General features: G+C 43.8%; 1 protein-coding gene across 1 annotated transcript in view; it reads left to right on the forward strand.

The window, feature by feature from the left end:
• The window catches only part of COLQ (collagen like tail subunit of asymmetric acetylcholinesterase), a 43540-nt gene extending 39406 nt beyond the window's left edge, over positions 1-4134 (forward strand). The window contains exon 17 of the mRNA XM_069860213.1: positions 1883-4134. Coding sequence (XP_069716314.1) covers positions 1883-1952 — 70 coding nt within the window. The 3' untranslated portion in view covers positions 1953-4134. The remainder of the gene's footprint in view (positions 1-1882) is intronic.
• The last annotated feature ends 10628 nt before the right edge of the window (positions 4135-14762 follow it).

A 14762-nucleotide genomic window follows, 5' to 3' on the forward strand; every position in this document is an offset into this window, starting at 1 on the left:
GGCTTTTTTTTTTTTCTTTTTTCTCTTTGCAAGTTTTAAGCCAGAGAAGTGTTACTCACATAAACCTTGTTCCACTGGGACCACTGCAAGTAATAGGGATAAAAGAGTCTGTTGGATTATTTCTGCATATAATTGATTTTAAGGGCTAAATCTCATCTCTAAGTCAGAAGCACAGGCCTCTCTCCTGTAGTAAAATAAAGACGCTCATGCAGGCGTATGTTTACCTCTCCCTTGCAAAGAATTCCTCATTTGATAACATTATCATTGTATTAATGTCCACCCATAACATACAAAGAGTAGGAAAGACTGTAAGGAGAGGATAACACTGAAGGAAAACATCCAAACAACCACAAAACCTCCTTTTGCTCTTACCATTAATGGATACTCTAGAGGTATCGTTGTTTCTGAATCAACCAGTCACCCACCAGGCTCTCCAAAGATCAAGAAATTCACCCAACAGCAGATGCAACTGCCTAGCAATGTCATTCATTTAAAACATCTGCTTATTGTTGACTTGTCCTCTTTGCCTTTTTTAAGCAGCATTTTTCCCCCAACAGCAGTACCTCTATTTAACTGTCAAGTATTGTTACTGGCTAACAGGAAACATTTAATTTGCAGATGAAATTATGCACAGAGCCATCATCATTCTTGGAAGAATAACATGGTAATTGACAGGAATAAGAAGCCACAGGATGTCTTCATAAGTCAAATGCTGTGCTAATCCATTCACTGTGATTGTAGGAGCACTCCCAGTCTAAAAGATTTCTAAAATCAAGACCAGCAAACCTGACAACCTGGAACATTTTACAAAGATTTCATATGCAGGCAGTGTGGAGATGTTTTGTACTGTGAAAACTATTCCCTCCTGAGAGTCTGAAGTTTGATGCCTAAAATAGCACCACGAAAGCTTGAGAAATTTTTATAAATTTAATTTCCATATATAATCACGTTGTGAAGAGCAGCTGAAATCCTTTGTTTTTGTATGTGCAATCTGCAGATTATCTGCTAGACTAAAGAAAAAACTGTGACTGATCGGTAAAATGGGATGAGTATATGAGCATGGCACTCCCCTGGTAGTTTCATCTCAAAACACTCTCTCCTCCAAAAGCTCTGTTAGGACTGATTTTCCCATTTTCTACTCTTTCCTCTGCCCAAATCCTTCCTGATATTTCACACGGCTTCACTTCAGATTTTATGTTCATTTTTCTGAAAGTACATTACCCAAGGGCATAATTTTAAGGACTTGCTTAGTGGCTGCTTAATCCACAGTTTGTGGATTATAGGATGGATGGGTTGTCCATTTTGACATATGGTAGCAGTAAAAACTTATCAAAATGATTTTTTTGTTAATATCTCTGGTCAGGTTTTCAGCGGGTAGAGTCATTGCAGCTCAGTTCCAGTCAGTAGAAAGACAAAACCCACTTGTTTTTCCTTATTTTGCAAGGATCCTTCCATTTGCTTTTTTTTATTGCAATGGTGGGCATGTGTCACTATTGTTATTTCAAGTACATGAAAAATAAGTTAAAGGACAGGCACAGTCATGCCTGTTGGAGCTATTTGGAGTAACTGGAAAAACACTTAACTCAGAGCCTCAGATGTTTCGTTACACAGCTCCCATGGGTGAGCGCCAAGGCTTCCCATATCCACTCCCACCTAACGCTCAAGTCCCACTGTCAATGAGGATTTTCTTTTTTTAGTTGGCATTGCTGAGAATTAAGTCTTCACTCATAGGTTCACCTGGACTCTTATTTTCCTGGCAAGCAAGAGCGCAAAGGAGCTGGGAGTTGCCCTCTTATTTTGGTTGCCATATGTCACTGCACGTGGCATTTTCTGGTGTTCACTATAGCATACTCAGAATCTGAGATATTCTCTTTTTTTTTAGGTCTTATGGAAAATTACGATGCACTTCTTACTGCTACATTGACTCTACGCAGTGTCGATACTTCACATGAGGGAAGCGAAGATGGGTAGCATCCCACACGTAGCGGGGTGCTGGGTGCTACACTATCATCTATCCCAGAAGGGCTGGGACAAAAAAAAAAAACAACCACCACCTCTGTGTGAGAACAAACCGTGCTGCTGATGGCCATTTTGAGATGTTTTTCTGGGTTTTTTTTAAGTTAAGTCAGATTGGGAAAAAATAGGACCACTGCATCCTGTCTTAATAAAGAAATGACTAACAATGTTTGCCAGTAAGACTTTCACATGGCTGTGGATGGGAACTTGCTCTCCATCACAAATGTGACACTGAGCTACTGGAAGCTGAATTTCACTAACCAGGAATATTGTGTAACAATTACCTCGACTTAGGACTGTTAAACCTACATGTAAGCTCTTCAGGGGGTTTGTCTTTAAACCTTCTTGGCATAAACACAAAGCGTATCTTGGATGCGGTGTTTATAGAGACTTGCTCTGCTACTACAACGTGAACTTTGCAAGTGTTTTATCCACACGAGTGATGAGTTCAGTGACAGGTTAACTGTACACCTTTGTGGGTCAAAGGAGCAAAGGCCCCTCAGTAAGTGCTGATCAGCAAATCAGCCAGAAAAAAGCTGGTGAACTTCATCTTTGGGCTATGACACTTGGCTGTGTGTATTCATGTGCATGCACGGAAATTCGGGCAGTCATAGGAGGCCTGAAACTGCAGATCACAAAGGCCAAACTGGACAGATAAACTGTGAAATAGCCAAGGACGTCTCTCCCAGGAGGAAATCAGATGAGAAGGGAGGATAAAGGAGGAACGTTTTTCCATATTTTTCACCTCCATCAAGCTGCCTGGGCTCTGTGTGATCCCAAAGGGGCTGGGACAGCATCTGCTACCTGCCTGAAGCCACAGCACGACCACATACAAATTGCCTTTACTCTGGTTTCTACACTGGAGGGTCTTTTCATTTTCCTCCCCTTGTCCACCTGAACTACATCATTCAGTTGCTGGTTATATCCTGTCTTCTCTCCCCCTCTCTCCTGCTCTCCGTTTTCACTGGCGTGTCTGGAATACCCCCAAGTATATGTTCTCACTTTTGTATCACTGTAAATCAGCTCTTAGAGTATGTGTTCATGGATGCCCATTCATGCTGTGTAACGTACATGTATTTTTGTTTTTCAGAAATTTTGTTCGACTATATTAGTTCTGATAGGAGTCAGGGTAATTATATACTTATTTATGAACAGGCATTAAAGAGCATATTTAACATGGGAAGCTTATTAAATGTTATGCGAAAAAGAGTCTATAACAAAAGAAAATGAAAAAAAAAAAGGATGTTCAGAATCCAGGACTGAGAGCCTCAAATCAAGGCATTATTTTCCTACAAGACACTCCTTTCTGCTTCATAATAAATGCTGTACACAACTGTTTGAAATGTGAGTCATCTGTGCCAGCGACAGCACTGCAACAGCTGCACTTACACTGGTACTTCTGTAAAGGTTAAATAAAGGTGGATGTTACGTTTTAATGATAATGCACTAAAGCAATCAAGAAATGCATACAACTTTTACTACCTGTATAGAAGATTAACTCTGCATGTCCAAAGTGGTACTGGAAATCATCAATTAAAAAAAAACACAACCAAATCAACAGAAAAAAACCCCAAATTGGTGTACTCTTTGTGGCTATCACTTACTCGGGTTCTTTATGCTGATGTGAAGTCAAGCCACCATCATTTGTAGCCCAGTTCAGTAGTTCAAAAATTTTCTTCTTGTTGCTTTTTTGTTCTTAAACAGAGGTCTTAATAAAGGTCAAGGAACCACTGGGGCAAGTAACTTGCCATAAGCTCACCACTGCCTTTTATTTTCCTGTGCTTGTGCGAGTGGTGGGTTCCAGCAGAATCACAGCACACAGCAGCCTCCTGGCAGGAGGCTCATGGGGACAGACGCATCCTGGGCACCAAATCCTGCTGAGCAACCCTCCATCTGAACCTCTGGCAGCACCTGCCAAGTGTTACCATTCTGGGCTTGGAGAGACTTGATCTGAACTCATCGCCTTCTCCAAGGAGTCCATCTCTACCCCAGCAAAAGGCTGCAGTTGTTGAGAAATCTAGTAATCCCAGCGGCCTTTCACCTTCAGTTTTAAGTCGCATAATTTTTAAAAGGTCCAACCTCCAAAGGACATTGAAGTTGCAAAGCCAAATGCATGGACAGGAGATGTGATTGCGTAGGTGAATTTGTGTTGTGCTGCACGTTTAGGAAGGGGTCAGAAAACTTTCACAAAGCATGGATTTTCAAAAGACTTTATTAATACAGCAGAAACAATTCAGCATCTTAACAGAAAGAAGGGAATGGGAGATATAAGGGAAGAAAAAATGACGTGAAACAAGTTTTTCACTGTCATTGTCTTGTTTCACTCAGATGATAAAGCAAGATAAGGACATCTGGGAAGGTGATAACTATGATTTTTAAAATCACAGAAAAAAACAACCCTTCTTCCTTATTACTGACACACCTTCATTATAATTAATTGGAGATTCATCAGCTGGATAGCGCCTGATCTGCTGTGAATTATCTTCTCTCCTTCTCTGAGTTTCTTAACAAGTTGTGCCAAGTCAGGTTCAAAAGTTAATTGAGGTATTTCAGTTCCTTGGCCTTTGTAGCAGCAAATGCTTGCAGGAAAGTTTTCTAATGATTAGTACGCAACTCCAGAGGAATACAAAAATAATTTGAGCTTACAACATGCACTGTGTTAAATGTATACCAAAAATCCAGCTTGCACTTATTATATGATAAAATATATGTAGCTACTTACTGCGTGTATTAGCAGCTCATGTCAATAAATCATGATACCTTAGTTCTGATATGTCCTTACTTTCACTTATTTAATTTTTAACAACAGTTTTTAAATATAGTTACCTACTTCAACGTGCTGGAGAGGGGAGAAGCCCAGCATCTCCTCCGCTATGTGGCCTCGGCGTTGTGTGGGTGCAGGGGTGCAACTGCGCATCCCGTCCCACACACGGTCCCGCTGTCACCTCAGCCCCAAACAGACTCACCCCACATGCCACGTGCAGAACCGCTCTGGCTCTAATTGGTGTCACACGGGCTACTTGTAATGAGGCTTTGGGCTACCGTTTGGGCATTACGTCCTCCTGCTGCTTCATAATGTACTGACTGGTTCGTAACTCCTGCCAGAGGCTGAGCTCATGGAAACCAGCAAGCAAAGGCGTCGGGGGCTGGTGGGCGATGGGAACGGCGATGTTGGCACCCAGAGTGCGGTCGCTCCCAGCAGCCAGTGATGAGGCTTTTCAAGAGGCTCCTGCCTTGCAGTGGCAGCTGCCAAGTCCATCCTCGTGGGGCTTGGGGCATCCCAAAGAAGGGCAGCACTGTCTGGGAAATGGAAATGTGCTGATGACCAAAGAATAAATGAGTATTAGGGACGATATATTTTCTGCCTGTCCTGTCTAACAGCTCAGCTTCTGTGACATTCACCTTTCTGGCTTCCCAGGTGCTTACATTGTTCCCCTCTTTGCTTCAAATAATTCAGAAGTACAGCTGCCAGCCCTGTCCTTGCCTGTAAATCTGGCCATGTGGCTCATCTCCTCCTTTCTTAGTTCTCACGGTTTCCTTTAAAGGCATCAAAGTTCGTATCCTTTGTAGCTCCTCCAAAATCCCGAATGCCCTCATTGATCTGCAGGCACTGGATTTCATCAGCTTCTTTGTCCGTCTCTCACACCGTTCCTTTTCTATTATCTGCCTGTGGCAGCCCTGCTAACCTCACAGCAAAGCCCTTTGGCCATTGTTCTTACCTTCTGAAAGGATGGATCCTTAGAGAAGCCGGTCTCAATGCCTCTAAAAATCGTGTGGTGCAATCCCCATTTCAGTCCCACCGACTTGGACAGGGGGAGAGGTGATAGGTGGTTATCCTTAAAATGGGACTCGCCCACGACAGGCACTGTCCTTGAGCACAAACTCTTCATGAATAATAACAGTAGTAAGTCCCCAGTTAGCTGCTTTTGGGGATAATTCAATAGCTTTGGCACTCTGCTGCCACATACAATTAGGGCATGTATGAAAAAAAGACCAAAGAAACCCCTGGAGAACTAAACCAGTGCTGTGATTCTTTGATGATCCTCAATTGTACCACACAGGCAAGGCAATGCTACAAGAAAATCTTGAAAGAGCTGGAAAAATCATGGTTTAATTCACAAAGGGTGAGGCAACAAGAGAGCATTTTGTGACAGACTTTTAAGCTCTTCCTTTGATAGTTTTTGCCTAAGGAGATGGATACTGCAAAGCTGTCCCTTTCCTGGAAACCATTCTCTAGCACGGCAAACACTGAGTAAAGGGCTATTGAACTCTGCCGCAGGCAATGGACTAGTGAACTCTGCTAAAGGCAACGTAAGGTGCTGGCAGGAGGACAACCAGAAGCAAATAGGGAATGTAACATTTGGATCAGAAACCCAGTTCAGAGTAACTGATGCTTAATGATCTTGTAAGGGACTGCGCAATTCGTAGACTGCCAAACCTCAGTCAAAGAGAAAAAGGGAATAAGCTTATGCAAATGAGACATTTCGTGTCTTCTTTGAATACGGTCAGTGACAGAACCCCTCTGTGCTAATGAGTTCGGTTACATGCCCAGCAATGTGATGTTTGCTGAAAACCAGTGTCCTCTGTGCTGAAGGTTGGTGCCACTCCAGGCCTGAAGAGGCCAGAGCAAATCCTGGGCACTAGTTTTCATTGCATTGATAATTACTGGGGCATTTAGGAGGATGGATGTGAACCAGCCTAGCAGAGCAAAGGCTGCATTTGTAAGGGTAGCCAGGCCAAATTGTATTAGAGGAGTGCTGGAAATTACATTAGTGACTGCTTCCCGCCCTCCACCCACAACAAAATCTTGGAGCTTAGAAAGCGCTGAGTTATAGCCCCAGCCTCCCAGGGCTTTTAATTCTCTCTGACAGCTTCCTGTGCATCTGATGGAGGGTCCAGTTTGGACACAGGGTCTTTTCGAGTGACAGATACCAGGATTTGAACAGTCGCAACCTGAAAGGAGGTTTTGGAGAGGAGGGTGATGGCCTCTTCTCCCAAGGGTCAGGGGACAGGACAAGAGGGAATGGCCTCAAGCTCCACCAGGGGAGATTTAGGCTGAACATCAGGAAAACAAATTTCACAGAAAGGGTCATTGGGCACTGGAACAGGCTGCCCAGGGAGGTGGTTGAGTCCCCTTCCCTGGAGGGGTTTAAGGGACGGGTGGACAAGGCGCTGAGGGACATGGGTTAGTGATTGATGGTAACTGTTGGACTCGATGATCTGGTGATTCTATGATTTCCACCCACTACTGAACAAGTAGCCTTTCCTGCATGGTGTGCTGCTCAGCATTATCTTTGGGAAAGGAAAGGGGAGGAGAATCACAGAGCTGAACCCCTCAGAGCCCCCCCCCAGCAAAGCCAATTGGTCCTGCGGGTCACTGTGGGGAGCCAGAGTCTCTCTATCCATCATACTCGGGGCTCCAAGGGAGCATCTCGTGTATCGGAGAGTCTGTTGCTCTTCAGGAAAAGCTGTCTGCTGGGCTGTCCCGAGGGAAAACACAACTGGTGGCTTCTCCTGCAGGCCACGGGGAAGGATAAAGTGCTCCCCAGGCAGTTTTGCAGGCACGATGAGGAGCCTGCCCAGCTGGTGTTCAACAACCCAAGCGCAGAGCCTCAACAGAGCAGGAATTTGAGGTAGCCACACAATAAATCATCAAGAGGAAGAGGAGGTAACATTAACCTCCTCACATAGCAGAATGTTTAGTATATTTAGAAACTCAGCAAATGATGATCCCGTCTCAGCTGGTCTAAAGTGTCAGGGTTTAATTAGTGAACAAACTGACATCAGCGTTAAATTCAAGCCTGTTGCAAGACATACGTGTTTGTCTCTTGTGCCAGGAAGGGGAGGAAGCTTTCAGGTTTCATCTTGGAGAGAAGACAGAGACCTCGTGGAGATCTCTGCTCCCCCCCCAGTTGGGGGAGCAGGGCAGGACATTCACCTTCACCCTTCCAGGAGGAACAGGCACCCAGTATTCATGGAACCACTACCAAGTGCTGACTTAAGAAGTGGAAATGCAGGCATGTAAGGCTTATTTTCCACTGTACTCTTAACCAGAGCATCTCCAATTTGGTAGAGCAAGGATGGGATAACTCGAGGACCCTTTACTGTTCCCCTGTCCCATTGTAGGGCCGTAGGACCTTTTAAGTGATGAACTTTGTTTGGAAGAGTCCCCGTTGCTGCCTGCCTTCTCATTTCCATTGGCTGTAATCCCCACAAAACTCACCTGGGGAGGAGCTGGGGGAAGCTGTGCTGAGCCTGTCAGACATTTGGAGCAGGACACGTTTGGTGCTTCCCATCCTTCCTCTTGGAGATTAATTGATGGGCAAACATATACGGGAACCTGGCAACCCTGACACTTCAAAGTAATTTCTTTTACACATTTCCATTGGGTTTGTCCTCTTATCTGGGACTCCTGCTCTGAGAACAGAATGTGCCATGCAAAATAATATTGAGGGCTGCTTAGATTTTGAGTTGTCACCAGAGTTAGAGGGAAAGATGACTGATTAGATGTAAGAGATAGAGAATAGTTCAGGCTACTGAACTGTGCTGAAGTGTCCTGTAAAAATGTGTGTATCATGGGCCAAAAAACACAGAGAGGCTGGTTATAAAGTGCAATAGAAAGTCAGATTTAAGCTGTGATGCTCCAGTGCATTCAGATAAACCATCGTAAAGCATCTAGTGGCTCTAGTGGCGAGTCATTGGTTTTCTGTTGTTGGTAAAAGCACATGATATTTTTAACATCTTAAAAAATAACTTGGGATCATCAGATAGGCAGGAGACTTACACAAGACAGGTCTGAGTTAATGAGTATCATCTCTTGTAATACTAGTGTAGGACACTAAAGTTCGTTCCACTTTATATAATAGTGCAATTTATTAACATGGCTTCTGAATGAGGAGATAGACATTTAAATAAATTAAGAACTTTGAAGCCAATGGTTTAGAGATACTGCCAATAATTGAGAGGAGACTGGGAAGACTTAACTGATGGGTGAACTCGATTCGTGTTTTTTGGGATGCCGACCACCAGAAGCCCCTAAAAACCCCCTTGAAACATGCTCAGAAGGTACAAGCAATGACTTGGCATTTATTAAAATTACATGTAAATATATAATTACATGCATGAGGAATAATGTATGGCTTTGTGTAACTTTGTGTATAAATGAAAGTGACAAACCCCTCGAGTCGTGTTTGATTGGAGAAAATAAAAATCCTCCAAGCACATGGGATTTGCACAAACCTGAATAAACAACGTTCCTCTTGGTGATGTAGTTATTGGCTTATTGCACACCGGGCAATGGATCCGTATTTTGAACAACACTGTCATTTGACCCGAGATTAATTTTCAAACTCAGCACTAACCCCAAACAGCAGTGTGGGACCCGTGGGGTGAAGCTGGCACTTTCACTGGTCTTGGTGGGTGCAACGAAGAGCAGAGAGGCTTGCTCTGTGCCAGGACGTTTTGAGCAAGACAACATCTGGTGTGAGCCTGAGGGGAGACCTCATTGCTCTCTACAACTACCTGAAAGGAGGTTGTGGAGAGGAGGGAGCTGGGCTCTTCTCCCAAGTGACAGGGGACAGGACAGGAGGAAATGGCCTCAAGCTCTGCCAGGGGAGATTTAGGCTGGACATTAGGAAAAAATTTTTCACGGAAAGGGTCATTGGGCACTGGCAGAGGCTGCCCAGGGAGGTGGTTGAATCACCTTCCCTGGAGGTGTTTAAGGGACGGGTGGACGAGGTGCTAAGGGACATGGTTTAGTGATTGATAGGAATGGTTGGACTCGGTGATTGTGTGGGTCTCTTCCAACCTGATGATTCTATGATTCTATGTGATTGTTTATACATTGACAGCATGTTGTAAATTAAAGGTGAGAGAATGCGACTCCTTAAAAGATTGGGAGGAAGGGGAATTTAATAAATCAGATTGAAGAAAATAAATTGTGAAATGTCCTGGCGGGATCCAATGCCCGACTGGGACATTCAGCATGTCCCTGACAAGGGGATGGCTCCTTACAGACGAGCACCTGCGATGAAGTCCCTGCATCTAGCGCAAATGGTAAGGCAGAGCTGGTGGTGCCTCAACACGAGGGCCAGGGGCAGCAGAATGAAGCTCTGTGCAGGACAACATGCCTCTTGCTCCCACCACCTTTTTGGCAAGAAAGCTCTCCCAGCTGCCACAGTGCTTGAGGCAGAGCAGGTTTTGCAGAGACACATGCAGGTGCATCCTGTCAGTGGAACAAAACTCCTTGTTGTGCTGTATTTGGGAAAGCTGATTGCCAATCAATGCATAGGACATGAAGCATCTGGCTCAGCAAATGCTGAATACCTGAGACCATGGCTCAAATGTCACGTTGAGGAGAAAGCTGGGCAGGCGAGCAGTGGCTGCACAGCACAAAGCTTCCTCTTGCCTGCAGGAAGGAGGTTGGGTACCAGCTGCTAAGCAAGAAAGCAAGTGGAAAACTATGACCTATAGGAAACTATGTGAGGCACGTCTGGTCTCTGAAGACTACAGATGAGCTGACGATACCAACACTGCAAACAGATGCTAAATTGATTTAAAATTATTTTGGCGGAAAGCCATAACTGGAGCCAGAGCCCGGGTATAAAGATAAATAGATGTAAAACGCATTTTGAAGTCTCAGATGTTTGATTTTGAGAAAACAGTGACCTGTTGTCTCTTTGGCGTTGCTGCTGGACTTTACACAGGCCACACGGCAGTGCATCTTGCCAAAAGCAGTGAGGCACATGCAAAGTGAGGTACATGCTGGTTGGCACCAGTACCCACTGGAGGCCCTGACAGGGAAGCAGTATCTCAGTGACCTCTTGATTGACAGCTCTGGAAGGACACGAGTATCACCAATTTCAGCTCCTCCAGTTGCAGGCAAAGCTCCTGCACTAAGGGTGATGCCTTGCTTAAGCGTTGGGTAACAGCAAAAGATCCTGGAGATATTTAAACACATTTTGCAAGACGAAGGTTAGGGGAATACAAGAACACAACAAAACTCAGAAAAGCCTTTTTCCCCAAACCCCCAAAGTCAAGGGTTGAGGCTGCACTGCCATCAACTGCAGCTTCTCCAGCAATCGTTCCCTCACAGGGCAGAGCAGGGAAGCTGGAGGCTTTCTGAGGTTAATTTATTTTTCTAATTATAATACAATAGACACAAATCTAAAATCTGTATTAGACAGAAGGGAAGCAATAAATATCTGTTAATGAATATAGTTGAGTCAAGATATCATTATATTACCAAAAAATAGATGGTAACATCTTGGCCTAAGTCTTCCCGACAGACAGACATGTAAGTTGCTTGCACCGATATCTGGAATTGTGTGGCACACTGCAACATCTCTTCTACTTTCTTTCCTCAGTCCTAATACTTGCACTTCACACTAATTCTGTGTCCCTAAAAGATAAAGAAAGTTTTTCACTTGTGGCTGTGATTCATGGAACAGCTTTGTGGAAGCACAGTAAGCTGGTATTCATAGTCCCTCCAGCCTGTAGCATCGAGTTATGGCCATATATTCTGCATTTCCATAGCTTTGTATTTCCCATAGGGCAGCAAAACCTCATGCCAGCCCCACACTGTCCCCAGTGTAGCAGGGTTTCCAGCTGGACTAAAACCAAGCACCCCAGTAAAGGTTTTGCTCTGCCTGGTTGCATTAGTCAAAGCTTTGGTGCTGTGAGTTTTCATTGCCTTTCCTGCTCAACTCCAGAAAACAGTCTTTTTCCATATAGGAGAACCCCAAGATAAATATTTACGGATAATTTGGCCATTTTTGAATCTGTAACATTCCGCCTTTGAGTTTTCCATTCTAACAGCAGCACCCGTGTCCCTATAAAGCCTACACATCCAGCACACTTATTTTTTCATTTTGAGCTACAGGTCTAGATTTCTCCAGGGACAGGGGTGGGGATAGGAACTTAGCAGCCACTGTCACAGCCCATGAGCCTTCCTAGCAAGCCTTACAAAGTCTGTCAAAGGTTTAGCTGGAGCTCTTCCCGCAGTTCATCCAGGATCCCATAAAGGCAACAGATTTGCTTTTCTTCACCAGTGGAAGCTGGGGTGAGGAGGCACTTGCCTGGGAGATGCCTGTTTGTGCATGGGGTTTTATTGACATCCATCTGTGCAGCACTGCTAGTTTGGCTATTTAGGAAAGCAGAAAATGTTAAGGAGGCAACTCTAAAAGGCAGAACAGATAACAGCAGCAGAAAATGCTCACCCAGGGTAGGACAGGGCTCTGCCCCAGCAGCAGCCCCATCCAGCTGTAACAGCACAGCTTTACCTGGCAGCTCTTCCAGGGGAGTGAACTGGGCTCAGTTCTCTGCTGCGGTGGCACAGCCGACACTTTAGGAGAGCCAATGACAGCACAAGTGGCACCTAAGCTCACCCACACGCCAAGTTATTTCCACGCTGCCATGCAATAAGGCCAAGACAGTGTCTCTCTAAAAACATTAGAAACACAACTGTTCTTATTTAGCTGCATCACACAAAGTTGCAACTGCCAGGGTCTCATCACTGAAATAACCTGCTCATTCCCTTGGCGAGGGGAAATGATGAAGAAAACCCTGGGGCGGTGAAAAAGGGATGGGATCTCTGTGCTGGAGGCCTTCAGAACTCCTCCTCCTTCACTAACCACCAGCTCAGCCCAAGCAGGTGAGATAGAGGGATGCAGAGTTTGCAGCTCCTGCCAGCCCTTCCTGAAGCTCTGGGGACGGCTGCAGTTAGCTAAAGAAGGGTTCAGAATCTCCCGTTTCCCACTGCTGAGCAGCGCTGCTGTTGCTGCAACAGGATCTACGCATTCTCCTCCCTGCCACAGGGCTGCTTGGGCTTGGGCAATGGCTCAGTCTCACCAGCTCTTCCCTAGCTGAGAAAACATCTCCACTACTTCACAAATGGCAACATCCAGGTGGAGATCTAACAGAGGGATTTGTCCTTGCTATGGAGATACAAATGGGTATCAGAGATTTGCTCAGGTCCGCGCTGTGTTTATACAGAGAGAGAAAGGAAGGGAGAAAAAAGGGAGATGTTACATGCACATTACGGAAGGAACACTCATCTTCACCTGCATGGTAACATGACCACACACATTTCAAGAGATTCCAGTCCAAACAAAAGGACATATAATATATACAGTTTTAAAATACGAATTCCTCTCACCCTGCCAGGCTGGCTTTTCTAACTACAGCCTTCATATATTTAGAGTGGTCAACGACCCACAACCATATAGCAGACACAGCTTTTATTCTTGTCATCAAAACAGGCTCCATGTGTGTTAACATTCTTCGTACAAAGATACATACAGGTAGTTTCTATGAACCAGAAACATAACTGTTTTTGACTGTTCACACAGTACCCAGAACAGATGCAGTCCTGAAGAGCACTTTAGGCCCTCTATCGTAACAAAAGAAACAAAATCCATGCAAGGAGAAAGTGAGATTTTAAAACATGCTTATTTAAAATAAGTTTATTATAATGAAATAATATAAAAGTCTGACAAAGGTCTTAACAATGCTCCAAAAGGAAAAAAAACCAAAAAAAAAAAGAGACAGGTGCTGCATTTGAGACATGACACAGACTGGAAACTTCAAAGTATTTTGAGACTGAACTGCTTACGACAGCACAATCTATGCAATGCTTATCCTAGAAGAGGTGATTTAGGGGGCATGAACAAGCCCTTGGAATTAAGTAAATTTAAAATGTGAGGCAATATACCTTCTCTTCACGTTACATGTATTTCAGTATGTATGTAATGTATGCTAAAATATAAGTAAGGCTTGCAGTAAACTCAGACTGACATTGATAAAATGCATGCCCAAAACTGGCTTAAGAAAGAAAATATGAAAGGAAAACACAAAAAGGAAGCTACTTTGGTTTTCAGTTTAGTCACCATATTCTGGAATGCAATTTGTTTGTAATGTTTAGTTTCAAGTAGACATAAATCTCAAACTTTCGAGATGGCTTTAAATAAAGGAATTAAAAATAAATTTCAGACCCCTTGAAAGCTGCAATGCAAAACACATAAACAGCACTAAGCAAAAACTGGGATATTAAAAATAAGGAAATTTCATATATTAAAAACCCAAACAAACCGATAATCTTTAGCACTTCTGGAACTAGGGGAGAAATAATACACCAAGAAAGAGATACTAAAAATGATAGTCAAAGACCACATTTTGAAGATGCACATGCCAGTGGAAAGGTGAGCGTGTATTTAAGTGAATCATACATATGCCTATGTTCTAACTTCAAAGTAAGTGCTTAAGCCCTTGTGTGAGCTGTGAGCAGGATCAGCTACTGCCTGAACTTACTCAGAACCCGTAAGTGCTCTACAATACCCCTTCTGCACAAGGGTAATTTTATATTGCTTGGAGCATGCAGTAGTTTGCAGGGTTTGTTCACCAAGGGGGTACAGAGGGTAGCAGAGAGGCGTGAAGTCAGTTATTCCTGCCCCTTCTTTATTTTTTTAATTTATTTTTCATATTTTTTTTTTTAGATCAGTACTATGCAGGCAAGAGAATAGATATAAGTCAAATAAAAAAAAAAATCCCTGTGCTTTCACTCAAAAGAGGTAGAACTGCCAATTTTGAAGTGTCCTGACTTAAATTTCATTAGTGAAATCAGAAGTTCAAAACAGTGTGGTCTTCCTGGCAAAAATATGCCAAACTATGTTAAAACTTCAGAAAAAGGCAGCAGATTCTACATACAACTGAATGTTTGATTGCCTGCCAAACAAGTCACATGACATCTT

Source organism: Phaenicophaeus curvirostris, chromosome 6, assembly GCF_032191515.1.
Source record: "Phaenicophaeus curvirostris isolate KB17595 chromosome 6, BPBGC_Pcur_1.0, whole genome shotgun sequence".
NCBI lineage: Eukaryota > Metazoa > Chordata > Aves > Cuculiformes > Cuculidae > Phaenicophaeus > Phaenicophaeus curvirostris.